The sequence below is a fragment of the Talpa europaea genome (genome assembly GCF_964194135.1).
Source record: "Talpa europaea genome assembly, chromosome: 12".
NCBI lineage: Eukaryota > Metazoa > Chordata > Mammalia > Eulipotyphla > Talpidae > Talpa > Talpa europaea.
In genome coordinates, this window is record NC_140079.1 from 55,243,434 (window position 1) to 55,267,931 (window position 24,498).

General features: G+C 52.8%; 1 protein-coding gene across 1 annotated transcript in view; it reads right to left on the reverse strand.

Moving 5' to 3' along the window:
- Positions 1-854: 854 nt before the first annotated feature.
- QSOX1 (quiescin sulfhydryl oxidase 1) overlaps positions 855-24,498 on the reverse strand; it is a gene marked incomplete at both ends in the record, with an annotated part of 35,483 nt that continues 11,839 nt past the window's right edge. Inside the window, 10 exons of the mRNA XM_084249477.1 lie at positions 855-1,630; positions 3,350-3,529; positions 7,463-7,610; positions 8,275-8,397; positions 11,583-11,712; positions 13,604-13,738; positions 15,348-15,493; positions 16,344-16,434; positions 19,055-19,157; positions 19,611-19,656. Of these exons, the coding sequence (XP_084105603.1) occupies positions 855-1,630; positions 3,350-3,529; positions 7,463-7,610; positions 8,275-8,397; positions 11,583-11,712; positions 13,604-13,738; positions 15,348-15,493; positions 16,344-16,434; positions 19,055-19,157; positions 19,611-19,656 (1,878 nt within the window). The remainder of the gene's footprint in view (positions 1,631-3,349; positions 3,530-7,462; positions 7,611-8,274; positions 8,398-11,582; positions 11,713-13,603; positions 13,739-15,347; positions 15,494-16,343; positions 16,435-19,054; positions 19,158-19,610; positions 19,657-24,498) is intronic.

The window sequence follows — 24,498 nt, forward strand, 5'->3', positions numbered from 1 at the left end:
CTTCACTATCTCTCACTGCCAAGCACAGAGCTAAAGAACCCAACCTCCCTACCTCCCAACCTCCCAATCTCCCACCCTCTTAAGCTCCCTCCCTCGACCCAACATGACCCTCTCATCAGGTTCTGCCAATCCGACCCTTCAGACCCCAGCTCAGGGACAGTCACCTGCCAGCTGTGCAGCGACTCTGCCTACACTCTTTCGGAAGCAGGGGCTTGGGGAAGGGGCCAGTCATAGGCACTCTTCCCACAATCTCTGACCCACACCTCACCTAGGGGGCCAGCATGACCTCCAGAAGCTTCTGGGCTCCCTTCTGAAGCCAAACTGCCCAGTGGGTCTGAGAGGCTGGAGGGTGGGTAGGCCACAGGGTGGGTTGGACAGTCAGGGGCTGTCCCTCCTTCCCTGGTGAGAGGCCTTTGCATCCAGAAGGAGCAAAGGGCAGAACCCTAGCTTGTACAAGGAGCTGCACTCCAGCCCTCTAGCCCCTCCTCGGGATGGGAAACCTTGGAAACTGTGGCTTCACTTGCTCCAGTTTAAGCCAATACCAAGTAGGAGGCACTGAAGTTTCAGCAAGAATGAGGCAGGACTTCAAATGAACTGAAAAAGAGGCATTTGGTGCTGAGAGGCCAGGGACTGAGCTTCCCGACCCAATTGCCAGGGCTGTCCTCCCCCAGGGCTCTCAGAAAACCTAAATTCTATGCATGTCCCTGGAATACTCCACAAGGCCCAAAGGGGTTCACTGGACCAACAATTTTCTTGGATTTCCCTGGACAAGGAGCAAGGGGAAGTGGGCCAAGAAGCTGGAAGAGCACCATGGATGGCAGCTTCTTTTCCCAGTCCCCTCCCAGTGGGATGGTTCAGGCTGTGGGGTGGCCAGCACGACCCTTCAGGGCCCTCATCTTGGCCCGGAAGTAGGTATACATGGCCAGCAGGCCCAGGAAGGACAAGGAATAGAGAGCAATGTAGAGGCTGATGTCCAGGTGGGAGAAGTTTCCTCCCAGCACCTGCAGCCAGTGGCCTCGGCGCCGCATGGACCTAGCCTCTGGCGCCCAGTCAGGGATGTTGACCAGCTGCTTGGAGCTGTGGCCCACTTGCCTCAGCTCTAAAGGACCCCTGGGGATCCTGTCAGCCTGGAACTCAGCCAGCATTATGGCTCTTGTGTCTCGTTTCATCAAGCGTCGCTGCCCTTTTGGGGGTTCCGGCTCATCCATCTGAAGCTCTGCTATGTGCTCAGGGGGTCCTTGGTCTGGCTCAGCGCTGGTCAAAGGGAAGCCAGTGTGCATCTCTGGGGGGTGGCTCACCCCAAGGCTCTCTGCTAGAAAATCTGGGATTCTGGGTCCTGGCTCTACAGTCATCTCAGCCTTCTCAGGGCCCAGAGTAGAATTTCCAGCCACCGGTACTAATGCCATTGGCTTTGGGTCAGCTGCTGCCCTCGGTGCACTGTGGTGGGGGTCCAGCCCAGCTGTCGGAGTGTCCAGGACGATGTTGCTCCAGGAGAAGTGGGTCTTGAAGAAGCTGAGGGTGTTGCCCAGATCCCACACGGGCTGGCCCCGGAGTTCATTGTGACAAGCGGAACAGAGTTCACGGGTTGGCCACTGCACCTTCGGGAAGTGGGGGTCCTCGCTGGGAGTACCTGGGGAGGGAAACACACAAAGGCCAACTATGACACAACAGACCCACCCAAAAGCCCAGGCCTACTCTTCTGTTCAGAACACCAGCTTCCTCATCTGCAGAAAGGCCTTCCCACAACCCTTCACAAGGACAGGTATGAGCCAGGCAGCTAAAAAACCAGTGCATCACCTGGCCCAAGGGATTCAGCAATGGCACCTCCCAGGTAGTGGAGGATTCCTCTCTGCCCCTGCCCCTAGCACCCCACCTTTACCCATGGGTGGCCAGCTGGCTTCACCCACTGCAGGTTTGCAGCCCTGGGCCAGATATGGAAGGGCAGGAACTCTCAGCACCATCTGTCTTGCAAGCTTTGGTTGGCCTGCTAGTATTTCTTTCTTTTTCTAAAATTTTCTGAGCTTTATGTAATGAAATGTTACTTCTGTACTTAGAGGAGAAGTGGTTTTATAAACAAGAGTTGGTGCCTGGTAATTCCACAGGTGTTCTCCTTTATCCCACTCTAGCCCTCTGGGGCAAGTAGGAGTTGGTGTGGTTTCCTCCTCAGATGGGCTCTGAGGGGTGCCTGTGGGGACCCCAGGGACATGGGTGGGGAAAGGGCATTCTGACCCTCATGCTGTTGGGACCCAATGCAGCCAGGTCCGGGCTCCGGGGCCTGCCCCCAGGCTTGCCCAGGGTCACTGGGGAATGCCATCAGCCCAGCTCTCTTGCAGGAGGCACAGTCCCTCAAGGGTTAATATGGGGGAATAAGTTGCTGGCCAGGAAGAAGCCACAGGAAGTGAGGTAAAAATCAGTGGTTATTTTGTGGAGTAGGTAACAAGTAGATTCCAAGGGTCCAGTGAAAAGCAGCAGTGAAATGAGCACTCGGTTTGTACCTGCTCATTGTTGTTAGTAGTTTGATGTGAAAGCACCAACTTCCTTTCGGCCCTGAGGAGAGGCCAGGCTCCTGGCTCTCCCTGAGCAGCTGGGTCCTGAGGGGAGCTGGGAGCCGGCGGAGGTCACGGGCTAGGGGGTCAAACGGAGCATTTGGTGGCAGGGGCGGGGTGGGAGGAGACAGGCACGTGTCTTCTTTTTAATCCACCAGGAGGCCCCATGAGACCAGACCGAGTACAGCCACCAGCACCAGCACCTGCTCCATTCAGCTCCTTTAGCCTCACACCCCAGGCCCCAGCCCCACCTCCCACCTCTCTCCCCACAGACCAGCCGGTTGTCCACAGATGGCTCCCTCCCCACCGCCAGCTTCTGGTCACCCCCTGGAGTTTAAAGCTTTTGCCTCTTGGACTAGAAAACACTGCATATGAGGGACAGTGGAAAGACAAGGCCTTCCCCTGTAGGAATTAGTCTCTGGTCTTTTCTAGGACATTGTAACACGAGACCCTCCCCCTCCAGGAAGTGGAAAAGCACAGCTCTCTCCTTTTTATCACTTTGAGAAAGAGCAGGAAAGACAAAAGGCAGAGTAGGGGAAACGGGAGGGATGCCAATAGGCCACAGGAAAGGCCCTGTGCAGCGGCAAGAGCGAGCAATGGAATTAAAGACCAGGCTCTTAGCATGTCAAAGCCTCATTTTCTTCATCTAGAAAATGGGTCTAGCTACGGGGTTATCTGGGGGACAGTGAGCATCCCCTCTCCCACCTCTGACCCCAGACTCTTGGAAGCTCCCCCTCTGACCCCAGACTCGGAAGCTCCCCCACCTCAGCCTCTCTCTGTAGGTGACGCTGGACTCTCCTTACCTGCAAGGCGATTATTGACCCTGTTGTGGCTGGACCAGAGCCAGAGAACAGCATTGTTCGGACTGTCCACTTTGTGCATGGAGGCAGCAGCCATCTGCTCGAAGTGGCTGGCGCAGTCTTGGCAGCCGAAGAAGAAGCGAACGTAGCCCCGGATGGCCTGGAGGACCTCCTGGGCCTTGGCTGCAGGGGAGAGGGGACAGTGGCCAGAGTCAGGGGCTGCCTGCCCTTGCAGGTCCTGCCACATTCCCTGCACAGCCCACCACGCCACCCCTGCACCGCATCCCAGCCCAGGGTCTCCCCACTTGTCTCCCCACCTTCCATCTAGGTTGAACCTCGCCTTCCAAACTCCCAAGGCCCTGTTCCCTTCTCAGTCACTCACCCAGGCCCTCGTCACTTACTCTCGCTCAGGATAAAGTCTACAGTCCTCGGAAGAACGCATGGGCTCTTTGTGAGGCTGGAGAGCGGGCAGGGGCGAGTGCCCATCAGCACATCCTGGGCTCCCACTGTGCCCACCTGCTTTGGGCTTCTTCCTGACTGGCTCCCAGGGGTCTCCCTTCCCTCGGACATTTCATAGGAGTGCATCCTGATGCACCCCCAACAGGTGCACCCCCTAATGTCTCCCACCCCCCCTCCCTATCCCCCATCCCCTATTGCTGGGACGTCTGCGCTCTTCCCTAGAGAAACACTATTGCCCCCGCCCTGAAACCATTTTGTCTCCCACATTCCATATTCCTCAGGGGCTGAAGGTGGTGGCAGCATTCTCCCTGCTGATGGTGGCTTCAGAAATGTCTCTCCTTTTTATGAAAGCTCCAGCCCTTCAGCAGTCAGCCCCTGCCTCACCCCGCATTCACTAGGACCCCAGCACCAGCTCTCTGGCCACTTACCACTGCTCCCCACACCATCATCCCTGGAAACTTTTGGCCCAAACCTGTTTCTTGCCTCATACCTCAGCTCCACCTTCTCATGCATCCATCCTGGTCATCCCTCCTGCCCGCCCCCTCTCCCCCCACTCACCGCCTACCCTGCAGCAGTTCTTATCACTTCCTGTGCCCTTGTCCTCTGCACCTCACCCCTTCCCGCCTCCTCTAGGACTTCACTCCTATAAATATGTTCTTTCTTTACTGCATCATTTATTTCCCCTTTAATAGGGGGTCATCCCATATTAAAAATAGTCATGAGAAAGAAATCCCAGACCTCCTTGGTGGCACAAGGGGTTGAGCGCAGCGCTGGAAGCAATCCGCAGCCTCTGCAGCTCGAGTTCGATCCCTGGCCAGGGAGCTGCAGACCTCATGGCACAGCAGACCTCTCCTGACTCGCCCACTGCTCCCCTCAGCAGTGTATTTCATCAGTCTGCCTGCTCTGCTCCCCACTCTGTCTCTGGTGAATCCTCTTACCCCCCACACCTCTGTCCTGTACCCCAGTTCTTGTGTGCATTAATAAATAAATCGAAAGAAAGAAAGAAAGAAAGAAAGAAAGAAAGAAAGAAAGAAAGAAAGAAAGAAAGAAAGAAAGAAAGAAAGAAAGAAAGAAAGAAAGAAAGAAAGAAAGAAAGAAAGAAAGAAAGAAAGAAAGAAAGAAAGAAAGAAAGAAAGAAAGAAAAGAAAGAAAGAAAGAAAGAAAGAAGGAAATCCTTTCTCTGGGCCTTGGCTGCAGGAGAGAGGGGAGCACCACTCTGAGCCCAACACCCCAATACCGCTCCATCATCTCCAATGCTTTGCTCTCCTCAGCTTAATCCAACCTGGCCTTTCTCTCCTCTACTCCCTGGAACAGTTCCTGCCAGACAGCTCCTCCTCTTGGAGTACCTCCAGCAGCACAACAACATCCACTCAGCTTGAAACATTTGACTCTGGAGGTCCCCAAAACTTGAAGCATCCTCCTTCTCAAAATGTTTGACTTTAAGAACCCTTTTGAAATTGTCATGGCTGCTCCCTTCACCTCTTTCGCTGGCCCCCGACCCTTGAGCTGAGGTAGGGCTCCCGCAGTGCCCAGGCTCGGCCTTCAGCACTTTGCCTGGCCACCAGCGAGCCCGTCTGGCCCCCTGACTCTGTCATCTACATGCCAGTGGCCACAGTGCTGACAGCTCCATTCTGGACCCCTCCCGGAAGCCCAGACTCACCTGTCTACATCTCCATGCAGATCTCAGCAGGCACAGAGCAGACCATAATTCTGCTCTTCCCCTAACCTCCTCCCCACACTCCTGTGCCCTTCCCAGGACCAGCAGCTGCTTGACAGACAACTCATCCTGAGTCCTGGTCCGGCGTACTCTCTACCCACCCACCACCAGGTCACATCAGCGTGACCTTCAAAATACCCCCAAGTCGTACCTCTGTTCCCACCTGCACACCCACAGCTCAAGTGTGGGCTCCTGCTGCCTCTCCTGGACTAGTTGCACAACTTCCAAACTGGCTGCCCTGTTTCCCTCTCATCCCACTGTTGTCTACTTTCTACCCAGTAATCTTTCTGGAGCATGAATCATCTGTGTCACTTCCTTGCTTAAACTCGCCAGGAGTTTCTCACAAGGCTGAAACCGAAGCCCGAACCCTTCCCTCGCCGGGACCTCAGTGCAGTGCACGTACTGCCCTCCACCCTGCCTCCCTCTCCAGCCACACCGCCTCACCCCCAAGCTCTCCCACTCATCTCCTTTCGGTGTTGCTAACATGCCAGACTAGTTCTCTGCTTTTGCTAGTTCTTGAGCTGCGTTACAGGTTGAAGTGGGCCCCGCAACATTCATAAGTTGAAGCCCCAATTCCAAGCATCTCAGATGGGGACTATTTGGACATAGGGCCTTGAAAGAAGTGATTAAGTTAAAATGACTTCACAAGAGCGGGTCCTAAGCCAATATGACTGGTGTCCTTCTAAGAACTTTAGTCACCGACACACAGTGTGAAGACCACATGATGACACAGGGAGCAGAAGGTCACAAACCAAGGAGAGGACTCAGCAGAAACCAATCTTGCCTTGGACTTTCCAAATTGCAAGAAAATTAATTTCTGCTGTTTAGGCCACCATGATGGGCTACTTTGTTATGGTAGCCCCAGCAAACTCATACATCCTAGAAGGCTCTCTTCCCAGGTATCCATGCTGCTTCCCTCTCACCTGCCACACTCAACACTGGGTCGCCCCATAGAGAAGCCTAACCCAGTCACACTGTCCCCATACAGCACCCCTCCCAACCTGTCCCCCACACCACCTTGTCCTGTCTTCACAGCACCCGTCATGGCAGCTGACGTGAGCTATCTGTGTGGTCAGTCTGCCTCTGGAATACTGTCCCCTGGAGGCAGCGACTTTGCCCATTTAGCATTGGACCCATCCCTCTAGCTGAGCTGGCATCTTGGGGACTCTCCAAAGACACTGGCTGACGGAATGACAGGCCATCCGGTACCTCCAGCAGCTCCTCTTCTGTGGTCTGCCTTGGTGGGGATGCTCCCTCCTAGCTCAGCTTCTATTCACCCATCCACTCTCAACTTACCGCTGCCTGCTCTTCCTGACAGCTGCAGCTCCTCTCCCCCAGGGCTCCAGCCCTGCGCGCACCTCTCCACCTACCTGTCCTCAGTCAGTCCACTGAGAACATGGCCTGTGTCCTTCTGGCCAAGCCAGGGCCTGGTACAACCTAGTTCCTCAGTGAACGTGGACTGAACCGGAGGCCCTGCTAATCGTTACCATGGGGGAAAGAGCATGTGGGGTGCAGAAAGCATTTGCCTGGTTTGGGGGAGAGAACAGGGTAGGAGGGACAACACGTTTTCCCAAGAAAATGATTTTTCAGTGGGAAACAGTAAGACCGCTGAAAGTGCATGACACCAGCTTGTGAACTTTGAAATAGACACAGTTCTTTTCTTCACAGGAATATAAAGAGTAAAAGCACAGATTTTTCATGAAGGCTGAAAACAAGCAAGCTTGGGGTTCTAAGGAAGCTGGCAAGAAGCCTCAGGACACTGATGTCTCCTTGCCAGGCACCCCCCAGGGCAGGGGCTAGGGCTGGTGGCTCCTCCAGGCCCTCCCCCTTCTGGTTCTGTGGGTCATGAGTGCCAATGGCAAATCCTGGCCTTCAGCTGGGAGCCCGCAGAGGGCAGGTTGGGCTGGGCCAAACCACAGGATGCATAGCCCCAGACTCACCTGTCTCCTGTGAGTGGTCCACATCTTGCCGAGCGGCCTGCACAGTCAGGAAGTGGAAGAGGACCCACAGGGAGCAGGGAAAGCCCCGGAAGTGTGGCTCACTCCCCTGGCAGCCAACCCAGTTCACCTTCTTGGCAAGCACAGCACTCTAAGAGACATACAGCAGCATGAGTGGAGGAGAAAGGGCTGGGATGGGAGGCAGGAGAGAAGCTTCCAGAAAACTCAAAGCTCAGCACACTCAAATAAGGTCCCTCTCTCAGCCCTTCACCTGGTGGGTGGCATTTCCCTCCCATTGGCCACACCATCAAAGGGGCAGCAGCTCTGATACCGTGGGATACAGACGAAGTCACGCCCTTGTCTAGTCTCTATGTCCCCTCTGTAGAATGGGGATGATCTCTGAGTTCCCTTCCAGTTTTGACGCTCTGTAAGGTTTGGGGTGTCTGCAGGGCACATAGAGGTCTCCCTTTGCAAATAAGAGGAGGAGCCCAGAAAGGTGCCCCTGGTGAGGGCCAGAGAAGCCAGCTGAGGTGTGCTTGGAGGCAACGGAGAGACTCTTACCGCTGGCATCTCCCAATCAGCTAAAGCCCCAGCCTGCCCACCTCCTGCTGTGTGACCTTACACAAGTTGGCCTCAGTATCTTCACCCGTGAAACGGGGACATCTCCCTTCCACTAGCGCCGGGAGGAAAGCCCCACGGAGACCCAGACATCGTCCTTCCTGCAAGTTGCTAAGGCCAGCAGTGCAGGGTTAATGCCTCCCCTTCCCACAGATACGGAGGACAGCAGGAGATCTGCAGATGCTCCCCAGACTCACCTCCTTCCTGTTGTCCAGGGCAGTTTTAAAGAACTCGTAGGGAATTTTCTTTCTCTGCTGCCTCTTAAGCCAGTTATGTGTGGAGTGCAGGAAGTTCTTGACCAAGGGCTGGCCAGGGAAGTACTGTGGGAGGGACAAGTGGAAGGCAGAGCATAAAACACGATTCTCCCAGACACCCATGCCTGGAGAGGGTGGGGGCTAGGTGGAAGCCGGTCGAGGCAAAACCCCCAAATCACCAGGGAAACATTCTGCCTAAGACACAAGTATGGGTTCCTCCCCACCCTCACTCTGGGGCACCTGGGAAGGCTGGGGCTGGGGGCAACTCTAAATAGGCCTGGGTGGGGAGGGCTGCCCCTCTGGAGGCCGCTGGGAGGCAGGCTGAGCCTGTGAGGTGCCTCCCAGGGCCGCTGGGCAGGCTGGCCACCCGTCCGCATTTCAGGCGAGGTTCTGTAGAACCACTGACTTGCTGACTAACTCACCAGTGGGGCTAGACTGGCAAAGGGCCTTTCCATTTGTATTCTACAGGCTGCCAGTGGGGCCAGGGCAGCCTGGCGGCTTATAGCCAAGATCCCAATCTTGATGGTAACTCCCAGTCCTCTCTGAGGAACATGAAAAGCTGCTCTGACAATAAGTCAACTCAAATCTGATTAGTATCAGCACTTTAAAACCACAAGGACCCCAGGGAGAAGGACAGATGTGTGTGTGTGTGCGCGTGTGCATGTGTGTGTGCCTGCAGACACACAAGGGGGTGGGGGTAGGGGTAAGGGAGAGGGAGGAACGCAGCAACAGCAGTGGGGCAGAGAAAAGCACCAAGAGAAACAGAGATGCTTGAAGAAGGAAAAGAGCTGGAGACAGGATGATCACTAAACAGAAAAACCTGGCAGCTGCTTCAGTTCTGAAAAATCCCTGCATCTTATCAAAGCTCCTGGGCAGGACAGCGCCCCCCAGTGGCCACAGAGCCAGTGCCTTTCACGTTCCCTCTTAGCTCACATAGCCTCTGCCTCGCAACAAAGATTTACAGCTTCAAGTCAGCATTTCGCACTGACCTTACCTTCGCCCACCATCCTGACTTGGACCCTACCCCTGCTAAGGCTGTGGTGTCATGAGGAAGGATGAATTAGGGGGCTCCGGACAGCAGGGAGTCACCGCCACAGGGAGTGGGGAAACCCTGGTGTCCACGCGCCACCCAGTGGCCAGTGCTGCCCTGAGGAAGCCAGAGAGCAGGGAGCTCTGGGATTCAGGAGGGCAGCCAGAGGGTCTCCAAAGGACCTGTGGAGTGACCCCTGCCTCAAGCCTGCACCCTGCCAGGGCCTACAGCTCCCTGGGGCTGAGCAACAGAGTGAGCATTATCACCCATCCTTTGGACTTTTAGTGACCCCACGCACATAGTGGGAAGAGCATGGGTTAGATGAGACACAGTGCAGATCCCAGCTCAGCCATTCACCTGCTGGAGGACCTTGGACAAGGGGCTTCATCTCTCTGAACCTGTGCTTCCTCTCTATGGGCAATATGAGTGCCCACTCCGTGGAGTTGAGGAGAAACACAAGCTAATACTAAGAGCACCCTGCAGTCACAGGAGATGTCCGCTGCTGCTATCGATACTGCTCAGTAATGTTTCCCAAGAGGCGAGCCACAACCCTACAGCCTCTGGCGGAGGTGCTCTCTGGCCACTGTTCTCCTGCTGTTGCAGGGGCCTGTCTTCCCTCTGGCTCTGCCCCAGCACCAGCCCTGAGCCCTCAGAGGCCCAGCTCCTGGCAAACCCTTTGCCTCACCCCAAACCCTTTGCCAGCACTTGCTGAGGGCGGAAGTGTGGCAGGCACCGAGGAGGGGGTACTGCTGTGGCCTCTGCCCAGGTTTCTGGATCTTTCCCTCACAGCAGGGCCAAACAAAGACAGCTTTGAGTACAGCTGAGAGGTTTGAGAAACCCACAAGAAACAACTTCCCTGGAATGGTTCCTTCTAAGTGGCCTGGGGGTTGGGGGCTGCTGGGGAAGCACTCTGGGGCTCCCTCTCACAGGTCACACAGGAGGATGGCACACACAACAGTCACGAACCTTTCCCCTCTGACTCTCTGGCCCAGCATCTTCAGGTTTCAGTGACCTAGGGACCAAGCAGGGTCTCTGAGAAAAGGCCTCTATTATCAGAATGGGCAGAAGAACAGGGCCCTCTGTGGGACCTCAGGGCTCTGTTTTGCCTTCAACTGTAACTGTACTGTGACCAGCACTGGTCACCTCACAGGGTCTCTCAGTATAATCACACACGAGTGTGACTACACCAGGTGGCCTGGAGAGGAGGGGAAGAGGGACTAGGTTGGCAGGCAGCTCCCGGGAAGACAAAGATCTGCCCCAGAAGGAGCCCCAGCTGCCAACAGACCTGTGCCCAGAAGGACGGGCTGAAAGACCTGGCACCAGGGATTGAAGTGGCTGAGTCAGCAGTCAGGGTCTGAGAGGGAGCACAGCCCACACCTGACTCAGCAGCCCTCGGTCGCCTTGGGTTTTAAGTAGGCCAGCGGTAGCAATGGATCTGGAACTGGAAGGATGGATGCAGGGAGGGAGAGGAAGGCAGGTGGAGAGGGGAGAGGCAGCCATAGCTAACCTCAGAGACAAGGAAGGAGCAAGGCAGAGGAGAGACATAGGCACTGGAGCAAAAGACCCAGGTTCAAGTCCTGAGGCCTGAGATCAGCCACTTGAACTCCCTGAGCCTCTGAAATTGGGGGTATGGGGGTGAGAAATACTTGCCACTCTGCAGAGGAAATAGGAAGATTAAATGCCTCCTAATGATATGCTCCTGCCTTCAACAAGCAGGAGGTACACCTCACTGGGTGGTCACCTTACCAGGAAATCATGACTAGAAAGCATGCTTGAGTCAGGGATCTGGGCCCAACTTTGGGTCTATGGGCAGTGTCTGGGCATGAAGAGAGATGTGGACAAGTCTCCTGGGCTGTGGTGTCCATGGGTCCTGCTTTCCCCATGACCATGGCAGGGAGTAAGAGGCCATACTTGGGCTCAGGATGAGGTGGAGAACTCAGGGAGTCAAGGCTTCAGTCACAGAATCAGCTAGGAACAGCCCTATGACTTGGGGCATCTCTCTACCCAGCCCCTGCAGAGTGGGGAGAGTGAGGAGCGGTCCCTGATAGTGGGGTATATCTGCAGGGCAGCAGTACTTGGTGGACAGAGAATGCTGTGGCCAGAGGTCCATGAGCTGGAGGGGCCACGCTGCCTCCTCCGTGCTGGCACAGGGCCTGCATAGGGATGCACACACTGGTCCTATGTGGGGCCCCACGGACAGGGGATCCAGGGCCCTGCTCACCTGGGCCAGCACTGCCATAAACTTTTTCAGGGCCACTAGGCGCGGACCCTCCAGGACAGAGAACTTGCCCACTTCGACCCGAAGGATGTAGTGTAGTGCAGATTCCAGGTCAGCCATGTAGATCTTGGAGCTGAGAATCCAGAGGGAGGCAGAGAAAAACAGGGGTGTTAGCCATAGGACAGGGCTGGGGAGGATCACCCTGGACTAAAGGAGAGAAGAGGAGGGCACTGCTGATGGTCAGGGTCCTAGAAGTCAGCACTTGGCTCTGCCAGTAGCTAGCTGTGTGACAGTGGGTAAATTACTTAACTTCTCTGAACCTCATCTGTAAAATGAGGATAAACAAATTACTCACAAGTAGGCTGCTGAGAAGATGAAACAGAAGCACAAATATAAGTCTCTCAGTAACTCCCGGCACAGAGTAGGGGTTCCCCCTGCAGGCTCAGGGCCCCCCTCCCAGGACTCACTAAAGGTGATTTAATCAGGTTACTGGAAAAGGGCGGGGCTTCATCTGTTCTGGGCAAAGACCCCTAGGGACAAACAGACTCTTAGGTGCTCCCACTCAACATGGCTCTGAAAAAGCTACTTTCAAAGACCTAGGGTTTGGCTATCCTACAAGGGGGTAGGACAGGAAGTGATGCTTATATTTATTTATCTATTTATATCCTGGAAGTTGCCAGACCTGAGTGGCAGGTCGGGCCCCATCCCACAGCCTGGCAGAAGGCTATGGCTCCAGGCTCAGTAGGGTTTGGGCTCAGGGGTGCTGGCTTCTCCACCCTCTTTCTCCATAGGCCTGAGGCCAGACTTCACTTCTGCAGCGAATTGGCGCTGGAAGCTTGGGGAACTCAATCTACATCTCTGGACCTCAGTCACCTCACCTAATGAAGTAAATGAACTAATGGCTCTGTTCCCCACCCCACCTCCTAAAGTAGGGAGCCAAGAGGTCAGCTAATGGTGAGCACTGTGACCACCTGTGTTTTATCCTCGTGGTTAGGTCCCCTCGCTGTGCTCCACTTTGGTCCTTGGGCCTAGTTTACCTCTCCATTCTGTGTTTTGCCTTGAGGAGCAGCCTCATGACTGAAGGAGATAATGCATGAAGGGGCCTGGCACAGAGCTTGGCACATACAGCCAGTGTCAGCTACCACAAGTAGTTGAATGATGAGAATAATCATAATTTGAATAATGACAATGACCACTCCCATCTCTTGGTCTCTCCTTCTTCCCTGATTTACTAAAAATCTCCCTATTAGCACCATCCATCCTTAAAGTCCCTCAGGCTAGGATGCAAAATCCTTCTGGAAATTGGAAGACCCTTTCTTCTCCAATTCTCTTGTGCTGGCCCCCCCAGTGGAGGCCACTTCCTGATGCGCACCCAGCTCCCTGGTCAGCCATTTCCACCTGGTATGCAGCTGAGCATCAGAACAAGAGGTCGACTGCCCGTCTCTCTGCCCAGAAAGCAGGAATTCTATCACAGAGCAGAGCCAAGGAGGCTTATGCTAACAACTGTGCACAAAGATACAGCCTATCTCAGACAGTAGTGAGCTCCCCAACACCACGGGCATTCAAATGAGCCTGGTGCCTTCTTAGGAGGGATGCTGTGAAGGGACTGTAAACTGTGTGGGCAGGGACTGCATATCCATATGCATCCCTATTCATAGAGCCTAGCATGGAGCAGATACTAAAAAAGATTTGCTGAGGAAATGATTGCTTGGGTAGGAAGTTGGTTTCGAGCCACCAATATCCATTAAAGCTGATTCTGCTTGTTCTTGCACAGATTTCAGTCTAAGGACTATAAACATTAGAAAGTCTTCATTCCATTATGAAATGAGTACGGTCTATGCTCCCTAGGGTGCCACGACACAGCTAAGACTTTTCACAGAGGCCAGGTCAGCCCTCAGAGGGTCTGGAGCTAGGATGGCATGAGCTAAGCTCATGACAAGGAACAGAGTGTGGAATGAAGGAGGCCTGCGGTCAGGACAAAGGCTGGGCAGGGAAGGGATGATGAGGACAGGGCCTGGCCTTACCGATCTGCAACTTTCCAAACAGTGGGAGCAATTGCTTTAGGGGTGACTGGCACAACCGTGGTTGGGGGAGTCATCCTGGTGCCAGTGGAGAGCCTCTGCAGGTATGCCGTGTAGAAGGGCCTGGATTCCACCAGCCTGTGAGGAGAGAGAAAGCCACAGGGGAGGCGGTGAGTGACGGACCACAAAACCCCAGAGATGCTTCGTGGCAAGAGGAGAGGCAGGTGGCTCCTCTGACAGAAGGTTTATTGAGAACTACCTGAACTCGGTTCGGTCTGGTCCTCATTGAGGTCAAAATCGAGGCACCTGTGCCTCGTGTTAGCGTTTCCATTCACTCTCAAGTTGCAGAAAAACTTTCTGACACCAGTCTGCTGTCCAAGTGCCATCTGGTAAATGAGCCAGGCCCCAAATTCCTCATCCTGCTCTGAGCACCCAGAAGACCATGCAGCCCTGGGGTTCAGTGCTGACTCTGCCCTGGGACAGGATGGCTTGGCTACCTTGCCCAGAGGCCACACTGTGAAGTGGTGGCTGAGCTCACAGCTTGCTCCATGAGTTAACATTACTCCCCAAGGAACCCAAGGGACTTTGATAGGTAATACACAGACACACACACACACATATAGAAATTCATATACATATAGATGAATTTATAATTTATATATATAGCAACAACATGAAACCACCTCAATTCTCAAGTCTTTGAGTAATCCTTTGGCGTTCTCTCTCTTCTGATAGAAAGGAGTCCTCAAGGGTAGGAGACATCCCCTGGGCAGGGACACCTGGAAGGAAGGCTGTGAAGAACAGCAGCCGTGTGACGGGCCCCAGGGGAACTGGCATCGGAAAGCATCGCTTTCCACTCCGCTGTCCTGGCCCAGTGTTTATCCATGAGCAGATGGCTAGGAAGCAGCATCGTCACAAATAATTTTCCCCTCCACCAACTCTGAGTGAGGAAACAATGCCTCCTCTTCTGGCACTTTCTGCCCCTCTGGTCCCCTTGAGGCCACTATACTCCCTCCCTGGGGAGAAGTCTCTGACAAGGCTGGCCCAGTGCTGGCTATGGATCAGACCGGGTGAAGGCTAGTGGCCACCCTGCCTGGCCTTGGTCACAGTGGCACTAATGGCCCTGGGGAGTCATCCATTGGGCACTAAGGCAAGCCTGGGTCTCCCCGGCCCTCAAGCTCCTGCCTGCAGGGCCGGGCTGGCATCAATCATCTGCCCAGGGAGGGCACCAAGGCACCATCTGGCGCCATTTAACAGGCCATTCAGCAGCGGGAGTGTGACAGAGGGGCTGAGGCCGGCCTGATTGTTTTCTCTTGGCATTTTGGAACTGGCTATTGTCTGGCTCCTAATGAACTTTTCTGCAATTAGAAAACCAAAGGGAGGGAGGGTCAGGCATATTTGAGTGCCTGCCAGCCCTGCAGCCTGCCAACAAGTCTGCGCTCAGAGTGGGGCAGGGAATAGGGCCAGGGTTGTGGGGAACAGGGCTGCGAGGGCCTGAGACAGGACTGGAGCTGGGGACTAGAGCTGGGGCCTGGGTCAGAGCCTGGGGCCAGTGTCCTGGCTGCAGAGCCTGCTCCCACTGGACAGACAGACATCTGCTTCTCCTGCCCAGGGTGTGCCTCGCTGAACCTTGGCCTCCTCAGACAAAGAATTATGGGAGAAAGACTATGCCAGCCACTGTGAAAGGCAGGCAGCCTCTCTAGGCAGGAAAGAAGGCTGAACCCAGGGAGGATAGAGAGACACTCACACGGGGACCCGTGAAGCAGTGCCATTCCGTAACAGCAGGTAGCAGGATGGAAAGTCTGTGACACCAAACTTGCTGACCGCATCGGCCTCTGTGTTCAGGACCCTGCGCACAGGGATACCTTGGTACTGGGACAGATCCAGGATCACCTGCAGAGACAGGCAGACACGTTGTGTGTGTGTGTGGGGGGGGGCGGCTGAGCCACTGGCAGGGGAGCCCTGGGCAGGCACATGGGTGGCAGCTGTGCACCATCAAGTCTCATCCCACCAACTGCGTCTACCCCACAGGTAACAAGTGCCAAGCAAGGCCTAAGTGGATGGAGCTGTGCAGACCTGATATCTCCAATCTTGTAGGATAGTCTAAATTGATAGAATTTTCTCTCCAATGAAAGCAATTTGTAAAAGGCATAATAAAATGGGCTTTCATTTTTAGTCTTACATTTATGAGGCTTTCTGTCTATATTCCAAGTCAGAAAATAATGTTAGTTAATGCTTACTGAGTGTGTTATGTGATATATATATATATATATATAGATTGCTTCGTTTAATCTTCAAAACACCACCATATGTTTTACTGCAATTCTGTGGGCTGTGACAGTGTAAGAACAATAAGGGCTCCAGAGCAGAGACCTGGTTCAAAGCCCTGTTCCACCAGTTCACCAGCTGTGATGATACTGGAGGAATTATTTGATCATTGTCGTTGACTGTAGAAGTCAATAACTATGTGTGCCAGCCACCTAGTCAGTCTTTAAATAACCAGCTGGTGTTAACATATTTGGTTTTGATGAGAGAGAGAAAAACAGGAAGGATTTAGATGGAAAGGTTTGGCTCCTACATGTCACATTTCTCCCAGTAGGGGGCAGGCCAGTGCTGGGCTAAGTGCACCAGTCTCAGGCCTGAGAATTGGCAGGAAAAGGCTTGATGCCAATGAATTCATCAGTTCCTGGGCTCGCTCTCTTTGGCTAGCAGCAATCTGCAGGACCCCTGGGGGCAAACTCACCTCTCTGCCCACGTAGGAGTCTTCCTTCTCAAAGATCAGGGCCAGATACTCTTCATTGTTTCTTGCAAAAAATCCATTAATCTCTTCCAACCTGCAAGAGACAACTCTGGCAGTATCTCTCCACAGCCAGTGGGAGTGAAGCAAAACTGCCCCTGACCTCAGACAGCGCTGACCCAGCACTGTGAGAACAGCCACATGAACCTGTTTCTTGGAGCCTCCCACTGCCACTCCCAGTGGGTGTAAACCAAAGCCTTAGGTAGTCCCAAAGGACATTGCCTTTTTTACCGAACCCTGGTTCTTCATTTGATCCATGTTGTTGATTTGCTTCTTCATCCTTTCTCAAGAGTCAGCAGTGAGTAGAGGTGGCCTGGGGAGGGGGCCTGGAGGTCTGGGAGGGATGCAGTGAGACCACTTGTCTCTACATTCTGGGTAAGGCCCAGGCTTCGTGTATGTGGTAATTATTGCTCCCTAAGAGACCCATGTTTGGATTCATCAGATACAAGCCTTCAGCTTGAGCCAGTCACTACTAACTGGGAGACTGGCTTTTTTCTCTTCTGGAGTGAGTATAGAAAAGGAATTAAGGAATTAGAGGTCTTGGTTGCAGGAGAGCTAGTAAAATGGGGAAACAGAGATTCAGAACAAAGATGAAACTAGTAGGAAAGCAAATTTTACTGTTAAGTTGCAAATTGTTTTAAAAATTCAAAATTTCAACAAAAAAAGGTGGGTTTCCTTATTCCATTAAAAGCAGAATGTCGGCATACATGCTTAAGAAGCCATGGGCCTCCCTGGTGGCGCAGGCAGTTGAGCTCCGCACTGTGAAGCTGTCCGCAGCCTCTGCAGCGCGGGTTTGATCCCAGCCAGCCGGCGAGGGTCCCACATGGCGCAGCAGACCTCTCCTGTCTCGCCCGCTGCTCCCCTCAGCAGTGTGTTTCTTCAGTCTGCCTGTTCTGTTCCCCGCTCTGTCTCCGGTGAATCCTCTCAACCTCCCACGCATCTGGCCTGTACCCCGGTTCTTGTATAAAAATAAATAAATCTTTTAAAAAAATAATAAATAAAAAAAAAATAAAGAGGCCAGAAGGTGAGTGGGCACTGGGGGAAAGGAGCCTCATCTTTTCACGCCCAACTTGGTGACCTATTTCCCTGTGCTGGATCCAGTGATGTGACAATGACTACCTCCAAACAGAAGGCACCACATGAGGTCAATATGGGAGCCCAGTCCAATGATAGAAAGAATGAATATTCTAGAGAAGTGGGTGGGGCCAGGAGGTACCCTAGAGGGCAGATGAAAAGAGCATCATGGATACTGAAAGCCTCTGGGGTGGCCTAAGGGGGCCTCTCAGACCTTCACCAATCCTCCCAATTTGTCAAAAGAGCAAGTTCTACATGGCGCTCACACCTCCAAATTCATTCACACCCTCAGACTTTGGGAAGAGGCATCCTACCTCCCACCACACATCCCTGCCTCCTTCTTAAAGCACCTCAGAAAGATCATGTTGAGAGGTTGGCAGGTGTATCTGATTTGTTGTTTTTGTGACCCCTCAGGGTTGAAAACACACCAGGAGGGATGAGGATGTGTGTGAGAAAGAGACAAGGTCATAGAGACATGAAAGAAGTGGGGAGAAGCGTACATGTGGGCATGGATGTTTCTGGATACGTGGAGCCTGGTTATGGAACCCCAAACCTCACCAACACTACACCTGGGTCCAAGGTTTCTCTCCATGAGGCCCTCCAGGAGGGTGGAGAATTAGGGAAGATGACAAAGGCATCACTGCAGAGTTGGATTCAACCCCAAGTGAACTTGGAAACACATCTCTCAGCAGAGTTACGCCTTTTAAGAAGAACAGGACATAATCTTAGAGGCCTTGTCAGCATGTGCAACTTTCACTAGGGACTAAGGCTCTTGTCGTTCCTGCTGGTACTTGAATTTGTTCCTTCTAGGCACAAGTGGCTGGAAGTAGGCGTTATTCTCTCTTGAGATCTCACCCAGAAGAGCGGGCCCAATATTTTCAATCCACTTGTTTGTTTCTGTGAGAGTCAGGGCAAGTGACAGTGTACCCCACTGTCCCCATTTTCCTAAAGAAGGGCAATCCTGGGGGCCTGCTGGGCAGGCAGAGATCCCCAGCTGCTGAGCCTGACCTTCTCCAGCAGAGGGAACCCAGGGCCTCCTCCTCCCCCAGCCCCAGCCCTCAGTCATGGCCCATGCTCAGAAAAATGACCACCTTCATTTCACAGACAGGGCTTTCCTCTTCCCAGTCCCCTGCACCCTACTCCTTTCTTCTAAATGGTATTTGAGACCCATTTTTCCTTCCCATGCCCACTCTCTCAGTGACCCTCCATGGGTGAGATGTTCTGACATCCCACCACATTCCCAATCTCCCGCTACTCCCAAATCTCCCGAGGACAGGTTGTAAGAGGCAACGGCAGGCATACCCTGGTGAATGCCTACACTCTTCTCCCTTCCCACCTGGTGGATGGGCCCGTGCATCCGCCAGGCAGCCAGGGAAGATGGGCCCTGAAGGTAGGACCTTACAACAGAAAGGCCTCCACCAGCTCTTCCAGAGAAGCTCTGTGCTCTGGCCCACTGGGGCATCTGCCCCCAAACAAAGGTACTGAATCAGCCCAGATCCCCTGCCCTGCTGTCCCCACCAACCCCTACCACCAAGCCTGTGATCCTGGCCCAAGGGCACCAAGCCTGCTCCAGCCCCAATTACCTGGCAGGCTCCAGTGGGGGACAGGCGGGGGGCCACGTGTCAGTGTGGGACTCCAGGGCATCAATGAGTCTCTCCCGCAGGGACTGAACATCTGCACCAGGCACTGTCAATAAAGATGGAGTGAAGATGAGCCCAGTGCCCTTGTCAGTTTCACTTATGCAGAACCCAGCGCCTGGGCCTTCCCTGCACTAGAGGAGCTGGGGTGGGGCCACTCTGCAGCCCAAAGCTACTCAGGGGGCCCCAGCCCTCAAAGGACAGGAAGGAGCCTCTCAACCTGGACCCCAGAGGGCACTCTGCTGGTCTGCCCAGCTGGATGCCAACCCCATTGTGACACTCAGGACTAGAAATACAGCGACCCTTCTGCTTCCCAGGACCCCTGATGGGCTGAAGTGGGCTCAAAGCTTCTTTAGCCTTGTCTTCTGAAAGCATCTTGACTCTTCCTGGGAAGGACACAAATTAGGCTTTCTCTTGGGAAACATCTTGCCCTGAGACCTCTTTGGGCAATATTGGAAAAAGATGGAGCAGAAGATGTAGACAAGGCTCACAGGACACCCACCTGGCAATGTTGCTCCTGAGCCATTCTTGGAAAAGGCCTTAAAGAACTGGAAGCAAACACACAAGCAAGAGTTAGTCACAGGTGGACGCTGAGGGCACGGCACATTGTCAGCAGGTGAAGCCAGCTGTTTACTAAATGGGGTGACTTTGAGCAAATGACTTCATTTTTGTGAGCCTCTGTTTCTTCACATGTGAAATGAGTTCAGGGAGGTTTCTGCTCTTGGAGAGGGGTGCTGCTATCCAATCCCTGACCACCCCAAAGCCCTGAGCTCGCAAGAGCTAAAACAGTTGCTTATATGCTTTACTGAGGTAGAGTGTTTCTAGAAAGCACAGGACTCTCTACACACACTACTGGAAGATATTTACTGTATCAATGAATGATGAAGACCACTGCTGTTTTTCCTTCCAGACCAATCTAAAAATGTTAGCTAGCCTCTGAGGTGAGCTGTCCTTATCTTTAACAGCTGGGGTCTCTGTCCACTGGGAACTGCCAGCCTGGCTCAACAAACACAAAGGAAGGAGTATCCAGTCCACAACAGACAGGCCAACTGACTCGTTATTTGAACTCTCATTTACAGGACACCCTGGCCCAGTCCACTACTTCCTGGGGAAAAGGACAGAGAGACCCAAGCTCAACTCCTCAGAATCTGACACTGCCTCAGGGCGAGAGCTGCCTGTGCTCCCTAGGGCTCAGAAAATGAGTTTAGGGGCCTCCCTGGTGGTGCAAGAGGTTAAGCATAGCACTGTGAAGCTATCCACAGCCTCTGCAGCATGAGTTCGGTCCTGGCCAGCCAAGGAACAACCTACATGGCACAGCCTCTCCTGTCTCGCCCGCTGTTCCCCTCAGCAGTGTATTTCAGTCAGTCTGCCTGTTCTGTTCCCCACTCTGTCTCTGGTGAGTCCTCTCACCCCCTGCACCTCTGGTCTATACCCCAGTTCTTGTATGCATAAATAATAATTAAAAAAAAAATAAAAAAAAAAGAAAATGGGTTTAGCCAACCCAACCAGACAGACACTCAATTGTCCTGAAAAGAGCTTCCACCCTGGGAAGAGGCCTCCTCCTGAGGGCCCCAAACTGCAGGGTCACACAAGGCTACCTTGGGCCTCTGCCACCAATGGCCATTTGACTTATCCCAGGCTGATTTCATAGAAAGCCCTGGGGTCTGCCAGACCTGGCCTGCTTTGCCTGAACTTGCTGTATAACCTTAGGCAATCCATTAACTTCTCTCAACCTTCTCATCTTTAAAATGAGGAGGACACCATCTACCTCACATTGCCTGAGGACTCAGTGACAATACCGCAGAGAGCACAGCACTGTGCCTGGTGTAAAGGGTAAAGAATAAATACATGCTACTGCAGTGATCTTCATCCCCTTTCCTTGTTCCCTTGTTTCAAACACTACAAAACATTGACCAGCTTGGGTTCACTTGTTCCAGAAGAAAACTAAACACTGGAGGGCACCTGCCTCCCTCCCACATGAGAACACAGCTGCCCTTTTGCCTCCACCTGCAACCTTCTCCTGCTCCCTCTGACCTACCCTGGGCCCTGCTCCTGCTCACAGCTTTATTTGCTCTCTCTTTAAAGCATTAATATAAATTTTGATTCTAGGTAAAAGCCATGCCACACATATTTATAATACCGTTCTTTGCAGTTATTGAACAAATAGTTGAGTTAATAAAATTATGTTATCCTAATACTTGTAAAAATGATCACAAGTTTCCTGGATAGTGACATGAGACTAAGACAAGGCACGTCCAGGCATTTAGGGACTGACATTATGTCTTAAACAAAATTACAAATACACCTATTTGAGGTTTGATTAGCTCACTAATAACCCACAGGATGAGAGAGTAGACTGTGCTGTTTCTGGTAGCATAAAAACACTTAGCTTCACTTGTTTCTTCAGTTGCTGAAAAGTAGCAAAGTAATTTTTCTTCATTAACCATCAGGTCACCCAAATCTGAACAGGTGCCTTTATTAAAAGGGGCTGCCTTTACCATCATCAAAAGCTGTCTCCCTGGTCCCCACTGAGCATTCTGAAGGCCCTAGCCATGGGCAGCCTGGGGTGCACAGGAGGCTCGGAAGAAGGATCCAGGGGCTGGCAGGGGTCTAGAGCCCTCCACACCCACATCTATAGGGCTAAAGGGAAGGCATCCCATCTCCCGTCAGCTCAGTGCTGTCATACAGAGGCTTCCCATGCACCTTCCAGAACGAAATCACCTCCTACACTCTAGTGAACTCACTCCCACACTCCTTAGGCATGTTTTCTTATCAATAAATCTCTCACCTTTCACCCTTCCCCTTCTCTGCCAGCTCCTTCCCTAAGCCTCCATATAGATTCAGATTCTCCTCATCAATATGTTTAAAAAAAAAAAAAAAGGGCCAGGAAGGAAGGCTGCAGCAGACTGAGAACAAAAAAGGCCTCCTTCCTCCTGGCCACTGTGTTTCCTGTTCCCTGACGGAGAAATCTCAAAACAGTACCTACGCTCACCCCTCCAGCTTCCTTCTCCTCAACGTTCTGTGACCAGCTGGCTGAGCGCCTGCTCTCCCCCTTCAGCTGAAACGGCCCTGACCTCACAGCTCCCCCTCTCTTTGGCTCATCCAATGACTGTCTCAGACCCTCTTGCTGTCCCTCTGTGGAAGCTGACATTACCATGGCTGCTTCACCCCTCATGGCAAGACTTGTCCTATTTTTGTGCCACCTTTTTCTGATGCTCCCCCTCACTGCCTTTACATTGCCTCGGTGTGCTTGATGCTGACCAGGCCTTGACCTGTCCTAGCCTCACCCTATCTCCGCTCCCGTGATGCGGCCCTCACCATCTCCTGCCCCCACCAACTACAGGTCATATCATTTAAAAAGCCCTGGGGGGCATTGTCACCAAGGAGGGGATGACTCCAAGCTTTTGAATGAATGCATGAATAAATGAACAAATAAATCTATTGTTTGTCTCCCTGGCTAATGTTGTCTACTTTGCTCTAAATGATTTGCCATCTGAGCCGTCTATCTCAGCCGCTTACTGCCCTAGACTCGTTTCCTCCTGGTGCCCTCCACAAGGTGGTGGGGCACTCCACACACACATTCTCCAAGATTGAGTCACCCCACCCCCAACCTGTTTCTCCACCTGTTTCTTATCACACCCAATGATGGTCCTCCTCCCTGTTACCCACAATCTGTCCCGAATCTCCTTGCCCCCAAACCTCCATCATCCAAACAGCTGACAAATGCCATGACTCTGACCTTTGTGATACCTTTTCAACAGTGCTCCGGGCCTGCTTCCTTGTCTGGACTAAGGTCTATCAGCGACTCCCCGGACTACTGCAACAGTCCCAACCCTGTCTCCCTTTGTGTGCTCAGAAATTCTGATAGGGCCCATCTTAGCATTCTCCAGCCATCCTCCTCACTGCCGCTCGGCTGAGTTTTCTAAAGCACAGTTTTGGTCTAACCATGCCACTCCTCCTCAAATCTCATCCGCGACTCCCCATTACCAGTGAATAATGTCCAAACTCACCGCATTTGAGATCTTCCGAGATCTGCCCCCAAACTTAACCCCCATAGCCCCCCATTCCCTATACTTCAGCTAAGATGGACATCAGCCTGAACTTTCCACCCACCTCCCTTACCAGAGGGCAGGACCAGATTATTTATCTCTGCAGCCCCAGGTGCTGGTGCAGTATCTAGGACATGGAAGTCCTCAAGAGAGGACACTGGTGGTGGACCAGAGACTCTCTGTCCTTTGATCATCTCAGGCTCATGTGAAAACCACATTAAAATCTGGTCAGGGCACATTTTTGTCCCCTTATTATCATGCATCCTTATTAAGCCAGCTGTTGGAGGCGTGTGCCCTACCCAAAGGAAGCTCCACAGCTCTCTGGAAACAGGCCATGAAGACCTCAGCAGGGCCTCCCTGGTGGCACAGTGGGTTGAGTGCAGCGCTGTGAAGCTGTCCGCAACCTCTACAGCACGGGTTCAATTCCCGGCCAGCCAGGGAGAAGCCCACATGGCAGGGCAGACCTCTCCTGCCTCGCCCACTGCTCCCCTCAGCTGTGTCATCGGTCCTTCTGCCTGTTCTGCTCCCTGCTCTGTCTCTGGTGAATCCTCTCACCCTCCCACACCTCTTGTATACCCCAGTTCTTATATAAAAATAAGTAAATCTTAAAAAAAAAAAAAGACCTCAGCAGTGGGGTTTCCTCTGCCCAGGAGCAGCCAGCACCCAAGCCTTTACCTTCCACAACCTTGGGAAGCCCTGACAACCCCCATGTCTCTCTGAAGGCAGGGAACCAGGTGGCATCGGGCAACTCTTTACTGACCTATCAAAGAACATCTGTCTTCCTGGGGCCAAGTGAATGGAGTTGATGGACAGCACACACTGTACCTGCTGACATTTGCACCAGGAACAGGGAGAGAGAAATCCTGTTTTCTCATCTATGGGGCGGGGTCAGTAACACAAACTTAGGGAAATTCTTTGAAGAGTTAGCAAAGATAATGTATTTGTCACTGCAAGATCTAATGCAAATCATATCCTTAATAATTCCTATTGTTATCATTTTGAAAAGAAAAGAAAGCATACTTTCCAGGGATGACCATGATTGATTCCAAGTATTTAAAACAAATCTTAAGGAAAATGATTCTGTCTCCAAATATCTAATGATGAGCCTGCTGAGAAGAGGCCCATCTTTTTTTTCCAGAGAGAGGCAGATGACATCTTTGAGGCTTGTCCCTCCCTGACATGTCTCCTTGTCAGAAGAGCTAAGGTAGTGGCTAAGGTAGTGGACAGGGTATCCACACCTCAGTCCTGAATTCAAGGACCTGCCATTGCTGGGCTTCCCTTTCCTCAGTCAGGCGTCAGCCCTGAAGATGAGTCTCGGCTCTTCCAGATCACTCTTGTTAA